Source organism: Dendropsophus ebraccatus, chromosome 14 (genome assembly GCF_027789765.1).
Source record: "Dendropsophus ebraccatus isolate aDenEbr1 chromosome 14, aDenEbr1.pat, whole genome shotgun sequence".
NCBI lineage: Eukaryota > Metazoa > Chordata > Amphibia > Anura > Hylidae > Dendropsophus > Dendropsophus ebraccatus.
The window spans coordinates 75,877,046-75,888,582 of NC_091467.1; the positions used below are offsets into that span (position 1 = coordinate 75,877,046).

Sequence of the window (11,537 nt, forward strand, 5' to 3'; positions counted from 1 at the left end):
ATGTTTACTATATCACTTTCTTCATCCTTTAGCAATCTTGACCTTGGATTTTGGATGTGAATCGTCCCTTCCATCTCCCTTTCTCTGCCCTTGTCTCATAAAATAAGGACTGTCCACCCTTCCCTGATCCTACAGCACATGCCCGCTGCAAAGCCTCAAAATCGGCAAAGGGGCCTCTGAAACTATGCTGACAGCATTCCCTGACAACGAAAGACTTGTCACTTCCCGGGAGCATCTCTTGTGAAGATGACTATGGGACACTTCCTTCTTGTGCATCAGCTCTACGATGGCTCCTCTTCTGAGAAGCATGCCTAGCAATGCGTGAATAGAATGCATGTGGCATCCGCGGAGTCAATTTTATCTGCGCACTTAGGAAATTTGCGCTTTGAATCACTGATGGGAATCCCTCAACGTTCTTCAGGGGGTGCTCCTGCAACAACGGGGTTAATAATTCTTCATAAACTCATCATTTGTTATACGCATTAGAAACCTAGAAAATCTCTGATATATTTCAGCCAGGAAATCTCTCATATAGATACTTAGCGCTGTACGATTCTGTTCTGATAATCTGCAGTGAAAATGTCACATTAGGTAGAATTGCAGCAGTGGAGTCTGTCCTGATAATACAATGTTTAACCCTGGTCCCGTTTAGTATGGATTTCTGTTCTGCACAGCTAGTAATATGGAAGTGAAAGGCGATCGAAGTCTTCAAATACTCTTATAGACTGTTGTTCTTTTGGACCCTGCTAGTAGGACTTTCTGCACAATTAACCCATTTGTTGCCGGCGGTGGAGTCAGAAGATGTCCTTGCTAGTTGGGGGAAAAAAGGTTGAGCCGTGTGTGTGAAAAGGTTTTAACGTCGCACAGGGGGAGGCCTGATCCACTGCAATGCTGTGCTCTCCCCCAGTCCCTCCTCCTCCCTGTGCACAGTAATCACTGCTCTATATAGCCAATAAAAACAAAGTCGGTGTGACATGTGACTTCTTCCTTTTCTGACTATCAATCATTTAAACCACAGGTGTCAAACTTGCGGCCCTCCAGCTGTTGCTAAGCTACAATTCCCATAATGCATGGAAAGCTAAAGCTTTGGCTCTCCAGGCATGATGGGAATTGTAGTTTTGCAACAGCTGGGGTACTGAGTTAGACAACCCTGACTTAAAGGGAATGTACATTAATATTGAATTGAGCTAAATGACGTAAGTGCTTAAAGGATGGGGGATAGTAAGACTGACCAAGCAGGTCAGAAGCACTCACTGTCCTGAGAACTAGCTGCCCCTCTCTCTACTGTGGGTAAAATTTTAAAAGAATTGTGAACAGTTTCAGTGCACAGGGAGGCCACGCCCCTTTGCACTCGGCCATGCCCCCACCCCACTTACTTGGTAAGTGTTGCGCAGATGACCAAAAAGTCACACATTTTCGTGCAATTCAAGAGTTCAAATAAAAATAAAAACAACTTTTTGTGCAGCCCTTGATACATTCCCCACTTTATATGGAGGATTTTATATATCTGTTTGGCTCAATTTAATATCGGTCTTCAAACCCTTTAACACTTGCTGTCACAAGTAACTATATATCTATTTGGAGAGTCCAATATATATACATATATATATAGCAGAAGTGGAATCCAATGGTGATTCATTCTGCTTAAATACATTTTGATCCTGTTACCAGTATGGGAACTATATTAAAGGGGTTCAATGTAAATATCTACACAGCTCAAAGATGTCAGTGATTATAGGGAAAGTCTGCTTGAAATAAATATTAATCTGTGCTCCATTATATTAGCATTTTTTTTTATATATAAGCCATGTATTATACAGCCCATATCTACATACCGTTCCTGGTGCCTAATAACTCGTTTCCCTATTTCATGTGCATACAAACTAGAGCCAAAAAGACAACTTAAGGCTATGTTCACACAACGTAAGTTCCATACTAATCACAGCAGTTGTTTCAACGGCTGTGATTGGTATGGAACTTATGTTGTGCTGCAGGCTGAGGGAATCCCGGCCAGATTGTATACACATGGATCCCTAGCGGCACCGTAGAAAACTGACATGTCAGTTTTCTGCGGCCACTATTAATTGAATAGCGGCCGCAGAAAACCCTGTCAGTGCACACTATGGAGCGAGCGGCTGCGGCCGCCTGCTCCATAGTGTGCAGCGGCATAAAAGATCATCCGGCCAGTACTGCAGTACTGGCTAGGATGATCTTTTCTGAGACTGACCGTTATGTGACTCGGCCAGATCACGGAACGGCCGGTCTCATACCAAATGTGAACATAGCCTAAGGGGTTGTCCAGGCTTTTTGCAACTCAGTTGCATTGAAGTAAATGGAGCTTGATTGTAAACCATACCTGAACTGGAGACAAGAGTGTTGCTGCTTCTAAAAGAAGGCGGCCATGATTTTCTAATCCTGGAGAACCCCATAACGAACAGGGTATTCTGAGTGTCTACTACATATCCCCTATTAATTTAAGATTGCTGGTCACAGGGGACCTTGGTTATGAATGGAAGGGCAAGCCATGTATTGGTGTTGCTGCTCTATTCATTCTCTATGGGAGCTGCCAAAGGTAGCAGAGCATTGTACTTGGCTATCTTCAGCAGCTCCATGTATGCACAACTCACTGCTCTAGTCATAACATGGGGCCCTGTACTGAAGATCATGGTGGATCTCCACAATCTGACACTTATGCCCTATCTTGTGGCTAGGGCATAAGTAATTTTAACTCTGTATACCGTGCTGTGGATACTTTACATGGAAGCCACTGATGCCATGTGACAGACCCAATTGACTTCTTTTGGATCGGGTCTCCATCATAGTGTTCAATGTTTTATCTGACAAACCAGCCCTAAACAATTATTGGCCTAAATGGTTGGTAATCAGCCAAGTAAGGCCAATAATTGTTTAGTGTAATAGGAAAAGCAAATTGCGTGTACGCTTCATCAACAACTCCAATCTCAAGACAGTATAAAAAATCCAATCAGTTCCAATTTTGTTGTTATTTGATGTAACTGAGCCTTGAAGGATGTGTCTGCAGAAATATGTTTAAAAATGCTCCAGGCATCAGAAAAGAAACTCTCCTGATCTCCTGTTGGTGCCATGTTACGGTGCAGATTCCCCTGCTTAGTGCTTCCTGTTCTCTGTGCTGACAGATAGGACGTGTCTGCTCGGATACACACTGGCTACAATGGTGACCTAGTGGGAATTTCCTGTAATGGACGGAGAACAGGCAGGACCGTATTTACCATTGGGCTCCTGTGGTCTGGTGCCTAGGCCAGCACCTTGCAGGAGGCCGAACCAGGGAGCTTGGGGAAGGAAGCAACTTTTTTGTTTTTATTTCTTTAGTCTCCCATCTCCCATTCAGACTTGCCAGTAAAGCTGGAGTCTTTTTGAGGGGGGGATGGTGGTATTGGTCAGGTCTGGTAAGGCGGAGTTAATCAGCCAAAATGCATGTGGCTAAAACCACGCGACCATTTCTTCCTCAGTAGTCATGTACTGTTACAGGGATTATTGGCCATACGCCTATCGGTTACCGCATGAGGGTCTGGTTTGGCTGCATGTGGTGACGTACAGTAAATGTGGGAACGCTGCCTAAGGGCCCTATTCCACCGGAGAATTATCGTTCAGATTATCGTTAAATCGTTCGAATCTAAACGATAATCGTTCGGTTGAAATGCAGTTAACGATTAACGACCAAACGAGAAATCGTTGATCGCTTTATCAGACCTGGACCTATTTTTATCGTTGCTCGTTCGCAAAACGTTCGCAAATCGTTTGCATTAAATAAGACATCATTCGGTCGTTCGCAATAGATATGAACGCAATAGCAAATAAATAGCGAAGAAAAACGATCGCAATTACGATCATAAGTAACGATTATCGCTCCATGGAAATGAGTGAACGTTTCCAGGTCTTTCGCAATAGCGGTCGTTTGAGATCGTTAATCGTTAACGATTATGCAAACGATAATCGTCCGGTGGAATAGAACCCTAAGATTGATCAGATATCAATATCAATATCAGAAACTAGAATATCATGATGCTAATTGGTGAGTGAAGATGGGGGGTCTGCAGGTGTAGTGTCGGGAGCAGTAGCAGCTGGTAATACGTCCGAGAACAGGCAGCAGGAAGTAACATTGCCAGAAGGCACCAGTGGGAGATTGGCAGCAGGTGAGTACGTGTTTTTATTTTTCGTGCCCCCCTGAGCACTTTATAAAATAGAAATATTTCTCCTGACAACCCCTTTAAAGTGTCACCGTCGTTACAAAAAAATTTTGACATGTCATAGAGACATGTCAAAAGTTTTGATCAGTCCGGGTGAGTGTTCACACCCTTCCCAATTGGGAGAACAAGCAGGGAAAGGACCGATCGGAGAGTGGACCTACTGCAGCACGTCCTCTCTCTGCTCGTTCTCCTGATCGGTACAGGTCTGAACTTTGAGACCTGGACTGATCAAAACTTTTGACATGTCTCTATGAAATTTTAAGGCTATGTTCACACTACGTAAGAGACAGGCCTTTCCGTGACCCCAGCCAGGTCACGGAACGGCCGGTCTCTAGCCGGATCATCTCGGCTGGTATTTAAGTACCGGCCGGATGATCTTTTCGGCCGCAGAGCTCTGATGCGTGCGTGATCAGCGTGTGCCCGCATCAGAGCTTCTCATAGCACACAGTGAAGCGAGTGGCCGTAGCCGCTCGCTTCTTTGTGTGAACTGACAGGGCTTTCTGCGGCCAGAATTCACTGAATTCCGGTCGCAGAAAACTGACATGTCAGTTATCTGCGGCCCAGTATGGGATCCCGGCCGGAGCGTATACGATGCGTATACACTCCGGCAGGGATCCCATAAAGAAACAGGCATTGTTCCACCATGCCAAAAGTACAGCCGTTGTTGCCATAGGCAACAACGGCCGTACTTTTACGTAGTGTGAACATAGCCTAAAAGTTTTTTGTAACGACAGTGACACTTTAAGGAAAGTGAGATAAGGGAAATCCCCAGAAGAGCTATATTAGTAGTCATATTGCTTGTCACAAGACATATATAAATATTTTTCTTATTTAGTAAGAAATATTGTGTAACTCGTCATTGTTTGGGAAGTTGTGACCGCTGAGTTCCATTCTCTCGCCCTTACCTGCCATCTGCATTCTGATTCACTGAAGTGCGGCACTTCTGCAGCAGTGGTCCCAGCTCAAAGCCAAGAGCTACCCGACATGCTGTATGCGGATTGTGAGTCTGGCTGGACGGCTCATATACTGCAGCTTTTCCACATGCACATTCAACATCCATTGCTATAGAAAAATAATAATAATCAAATGTTCATTAGGGATCCACACTATTACTTGATATGCAATAAAACTTATTATACAGACATTGCATTATGTTAGGTTCCCTCTCCACTATTCAAGTCAATGGAAGAAAATGTCATGTAAAGAAAAACAAAGAGGTGGCCTTATGGAGAGGGTTCACTATATATACAGGTATACTGCTCTTATTCCAGTGTAATAATCACTATCTACACAGCAGAATGCCATAGATTAGAAATGTAATGTATCAATGGGCTAAATAAGCAGGAATAATGGTGGAAGAAATATTATTATGGTTATTCCAACCACTTATTTATCGGTATAACTCTATGGTCCATCCCTAGGTAACCCTATGAAAAGGGTCTTAGCACCATAGACATTGGTCTGTGGGGTCTGATCACATGGGCAAACCCCTGTCATCTCCAGGAGGGGTCTCTGAATGAAGCAGCAATGTGCACACTCCATTCATTGTCTATAGGAGTGCCAAAGAATCGTTCTCAAGATCGAGGGTAGTCCCAGGTCTGGCCCTCCGCAATCAGATGCTTATCCCCTATACTGTGTCCATGCGAGACTCTAAAGCACAGAAAAAAAAACTAAAAAACAAACAAACTGTAAATGCTTGAAAATGGGGAGTCCAATGAAATCAAGGGGTCTGGAGCAGGTACGCTATGGTATATGTCGGCATACAACTAACGCAGTACAGGTGTGTGTGAATGTGACCTTATACTTCATGCACCCACAATGATCTTACACTTTGTAAGATAATATCATTTACCCACCAGCAACATCTGAGTAATATAAAAGCTTTGTGTACAAAGATGACTGCAGCTGAAACCTGAAGCGTCTTAGAAAAAGTATAAAGTCTTTTCAGACACAGAGGATTGGGGGCAGATTTTGTTGAGCAGCCAAGCGCCGAGCATCTAATAAAATCCTACCCTGAATACTGTAATGTTGTAGGTTATTACCATGACTATGGATAACAGGTCATATACAGCATCTCACCATCTCCAGCCATGACCACCAGGTGGCATCAGAGACAAATCCAATACATTACCAGGGCCTGGAAACATGAACAGGTTGATGTGTGTAATGTATATGCAAAGCAGGGGCAGATGCTCTAATACCATATAATACATCACAAATCCAGTGTAATGTATGAGATATTTACAGAACTCTGATAATACCCACACATCATGCTTCTTATACTTCTGATCATCACTGTGGAGCCCCAGTGCTGTATATCCCACCTAATTGGACCAGATGTCATGGGCCAGGTTTTGTCACGGATGCCAGGAGTGGCGATACTCACCCCCGGACACACAGGGACTGCGCTTGAAAAATAGACCAGTTGTGTTGTGTGAGGGTGCAGGTGCGTCACAAGTAAGGTGAAGGGAGACATTAGGTAGAGGTGAAGAATAGAGAAAGACTTGGTGTAGCGAGAGCAGTGTAGGGGCCATTGTCTAAGCAGTACAGTACTCTGCAGGGATAGTAGTGCAGTACTCTGCAGGGATAGTAGTGCAGTACTCTGCAGGGATAGTAGTACAGTACTCTGCAGGGATAGTAGTACAGTACTCTGCAGGGATAGTAGTGCAGTACTCTGCAGGGATAGTAGTGCAGTACTCTGCAGGGATAGTAGTACAGTACTCTGCAGGGATAGTAGTACAGTACTCTGCAGGGATAGTAGTACAGTACTCTGCAGGGATAGTAGTACAATACTCTGCAGGGATAGTAGTACAGTACTCTGCAGGGATAGTAGTACAGTACTCTGCAGGGATAGTAGTGCAGTACTCTGCAGGGATAGTAGTGTAGTACTCTGCAGGGATAGTAGTACAGTACTCTGCAGGGATAGTAGCGCAGTATTCTGCAGGGATAGTAGTGCAGTACTCTGCAGGGATAGTAGTGCAGTACTCTGCAGGGATAGTAGTGCAGTACTCTGCAGGGATAGTAGCGCAGTACTCTGCAGGGATAGTAGTGTAGTACTCTGCAGGGATAGTAGTACAGTACTCTGCAGGGATAGTAGCGCAGTACTCTGCAGGGATAGTAGTGCAGTACTCTGCAGGGATAGTAGTACAGTACTCTGCAGGGATAGTAGTGCAGTACTCTGCAGGGATAGTAGCGCAGTACTCTGCAGGGATAGTAGTACAGTACTCTGCAGGGATAGTAGTACAGTACTCTGCAGGGATAGTAGTGCAGTACTCTGCAGGGATAGTAGTGCAGTACTCTGCAGGGATAGTAGTGCAGTACTCTGCAGGGATAGTAGTGCAGTACTCTGCAGGGATAGTGGTGCAGTACTCTGCAGGGATAGTAGTACAGTACTCTGCAGGGATAGTAGCGCAGTACTCTGCAGGGATAGTAGCGCAGTACTCTGCAGGGATAGTAGCGCAGTACTCTGCAGGGATAGTAGTGCAGTACTCTGCAGGGATAGTAGCACAGTACTCTGCAGGGATAGTAGTACAGTACTCTGCCGGGATAGTAGTACAGTACTCTGCAGGGATAGTAGTGCAGTACTCTGCAGGGATAGTAGTACAGTACTCTGCAGGGATAGTATTGCAGTACTCTGCAGGGATAGTAGTGCAGTACTCTGCAGGGATAGTAGCGCAGTACTCTGCAGGGATAGTAGTACAGGACTCTGCAGGGATAGTAGTGCAGTACTCTGCAGGGATAGTAGTGTAGTACTCTGCAGGGATAGTAGTGCAGTACTCTGCAGGGATAGTAGCGCAGTACTCTGCAGGGATAGTAGTACAGTACTCTGCAGGGATAGTAGTGCAGTACTCTGCAGGGATAGTAGCGCAGTACTCTGCAGGGATAGTAGTACAGTACTCTGCAGGGATAGTAGTACAGTACTCTGCAGGGATAGTAGTACAGTATTCTGCAGGGATAGTTGTACAGTAGTCTGCAGGGATAGTAGTACAGTACTCTGCAGGGATAGTAGTACAGTACTCTGCAGGGATAGTAGTGCAGTACTCTGCAGGGATAGTAGTACAGTACTCTGCAGGGATAGTAGTGCAGTACTCTGCAGGGATAGTAGTGCAGTACTCTGCAGGGATAGTAGTACAGTACTCTGCAGGGATAGTAGTGCAGTACTCTGCAGGGATAGTAGAGCAGTACTCTGCAGGGATAGTAGCGCAGTACTCTGCAGGGATAGTAGCGCAGTACTCTGCAGGGATAGTAGCGCAGTACTCTGCAGGGATAGTAGCACAGTACTCTGCAGGGATAGTAGCGCAGTACTCTGCAGGGATAGTAGTACAGTACTCTGCAGGGATAGTAGCGCAGTACTCTGCAGGGATAGTAGCGCAGTACTCTGCAGGGATAGTAGTACAGTACTCTGCAGGGATAGTAGCGCAGTACTCTGCAGGGATAGTAGTGTAGTACTCTGCAGGGATAGTAGCGCAGTACTCTGCAGGGATAGTAGCGCAGTACTCTGCAGGGATAGTAGCACAGTACTCTGCAGGGATAGTAGCGCAGTACTCTGCAGGGATAGTAGTACAGTACTCTGCAGGGATAGTAGTACAGTACTCTGCAGGGATAGTAGTGCAGTACTCTGCAGGGATAGTAGCGCAGTACTCTGCAGGGATAGTTGCGCAGACACTTGAAAGGACTTCTCGTACTCACATATATAAATTTGGGCTTTATATATCTGACCGCCTTGTGCCCCAGGTAGGGTAGAATGAATCCTAGGTCTACATCGGCACTTAGCAGCTTTGTAATACTGGGGATCAGTCCCTCTTCCTTTCCTTTAGAGGGTGACTGTCCTGACGTTTCAGAAGAATTGAAGATGTAGACACGGGTGTCCCAGCTCATGGTTACCCCACTTATGAGGGCTTAGCAGTGCATACTAGCGGTCTTACACCGGTCGTTTAGTGGAGCAAACGAGTGCTCTCAGCGCTCGTTTGCTCCTCCTTCCCCGCTCGCTGCCGCCGCTATTCAACGCGGCGGCAGCGAGCGGGTGAGTGCGGGAGGGGGCGGCGGGGATCTGCGGGGGGCTGCCCGGGGGATCGCTGATCGTCCGGGCAGCCCATAGGATATAGCAGCGTCTGCTGCCGACGCTCCTATTAAACATGTTGAAGAACAAGCGACTGCAACGATCAGCCGACATGAACGATGTCGGCTGATCGTTGCACTCTATTCCACGGGACGATTATCGTCCATAGCGGGCGATATCGGCCGAATACGGACGATAATCGTTCCGTGGAATAGGGCCTTTAGTCTCTCTCAAGGGAAACAGGTTCTCTCTCTTCTGATTAGAACTGAACTGACTGGTCCAGGCTCTGTCCTATGCCAGGTCCGCTTAGTCAGTACAGCAGGAACCTGTCTACAACCCCAGATTAGGATGTTACCAGGACCTTTATAGGGTCATGTGACAGGAAGGGAGGGAGGGAAAGTCTGCACCTGTGATTGGATACCATATAACAGATAGGCTAAACCTATAAACACTGCAGCTGTGTACAGGGGAGAGGGAGACCCCTAGAGACTGGAGCGGAAAATCACAGCTCCCAGCTCTTGGTGTGACCCCTGTACTGGGACACTACACAGACATAAGAGATCTCAGCCCATCACTAAACATGGGAAGGGATTGTTGGGGCAAGTCATACAGCAGATGTTCCAATAACAGGGGTGTAGAATAACAGAACATGGAATAGGTCACATGACCACCTTTGGCAACTGCCGACGACTTTCAGCAGATAATACCCATGGTCAGTGACCGCCACCGGAGCAAGCTCTGATGCCGATCACTTATAGGGGTATTCTTTAGAGTTTTTGCATCCATTCTACTATATACTTTTGATATAGAGAAAATGTGGTCAACCACGCCTTTGTGTATGTCAAACTTAAAAATAAAAAATTAGTTTTTTTATAATGTAAGTCGAGGGAAAATGGATCCTGCAGTATGGCATACATAAGCATGTTTACATGATATGGACGGTAAAAGCGCAGTGTGAACGCAGCCTGACTGTATATCATAAACTATACTCTTATTTTATTGAAGTTCTAATATACTTTATTTTAAAAGAAGTCACTTTGGAGCCGCCTGACCATCTAGATGGGTAACCATGGCATATAGAAGGACAGACGCCAGTCACTGTCATGGCAGCCGGGGGCCTCATGAAGACCTCTATGACCATTATATAGCAGGATGCTGGGGTCACACATGGCAGGTATAGACCCAGGGGGAGCAAGAAGTATAAAGCCTTCACACAGAGAGGGACAAAGAAAAAACGTATAGGGCTCAGAATATACGGAAATGATTTCTAAAGTAAGTTTTCTTAAGTAGAAAAAAACTAAACCAAGACAGATGTTGCCTCATTGTACCGACCCCAAAAATATAAAGTTACAAGGGCCCCCAAAAGTCCTGTTTAGTTTTTCTGGTTATTTTTGCATTTTTTTATGCTTCACATCTGCATCGGAGGCTCCGTACAGGATCGGGGTAACACGTGGCAGATTCTCGCGCATCTCCGCCTGTGCCATAGACTCCATTCTATAGCCAGGCAGATTCCGCCATCCGCTCAAACAATTGACATGTCAATTCCTTTTTTGTGTGGATGGCGAAATCTGCCTGACCATAGAATGGATTCCATAGTGTGAATGAGCCCTAATAGCACACATAAACACATAAAAAAAAAAACCTGCAATATTTTTTTAACACTGCCCAAAATAGAAGACATAGCCTAAAACAAAAAGGCATAGCTGAAAACAAAGGAAGAGAGCCGAAAACGAAGGACATAGCCTAAAACAAAAGGAGGTAGCCCAAAACGATGGACAGAGCCGAAAAATAAAGGACATAGCCCAAAAGAGGGACATGGCGTAAAACGAAGGGACCGAGCTGAAAATGAAGGACATAGCCTAAAACTTAAGGGCATAGCCTAAAACATAAGGACTTTGCCTGAAAAAAAAGGGATGTGGCCCAGTAAGGTCACCGGGTCCTGCCGTCTGTGGAAGGTGAAATAAAATGGTGATACAAACGTATATACCCGGGAGCACAGATACGTCCATGGTTATGTGGAGGGATGTGCAGCACCCTGTGAGGCGCCATTTGTTTCCCTATCACCACAGCCCCCCTCATACCACCCTACATACTGTACATGGTGCCCACATTATTCGTCCCCTCTATGCCCGCCATTATAAGGACACGTCCAGCACTGTTATCCATCCACATCGCCTCAGTCACCTGCAGCCGCTTATGGGAGCGTCGTCATGGCGACTGAAAAGGGCGGGAAATGCGCTCCCTGCTGTGAC

General features: G+C 45.7%; 1 protein-coding gene across 8 annotated transcripts in view; it reads left to right on the forward strand.

Moving 5' to 3' along the window:
* The window catches only part of EPB41L1 (erythrocyte membrane protein band 4.1 like 1), a 114,001-nt gene extending 113,028 nt beyond the window's left edge, over positions 1-973 (forward strand). For all 8 annotated transcript variants that reach the window (XM_069953354.1, XM_069953356.1, XM_069953352.1 and 5 more), the window contains one exon: positions 33-973. In XM_069953354.1, the coding sequence (XP_069809455.1) occupies positions 33-41 (9 nt within the window). In that variant the 3' untranslated portion in view covers positions 42-973. The remainder of the gene's footprint in view (positions 1-32) is intronic.
* Positions 974-11,537: the final 10,564 nt, after the last annotated feature.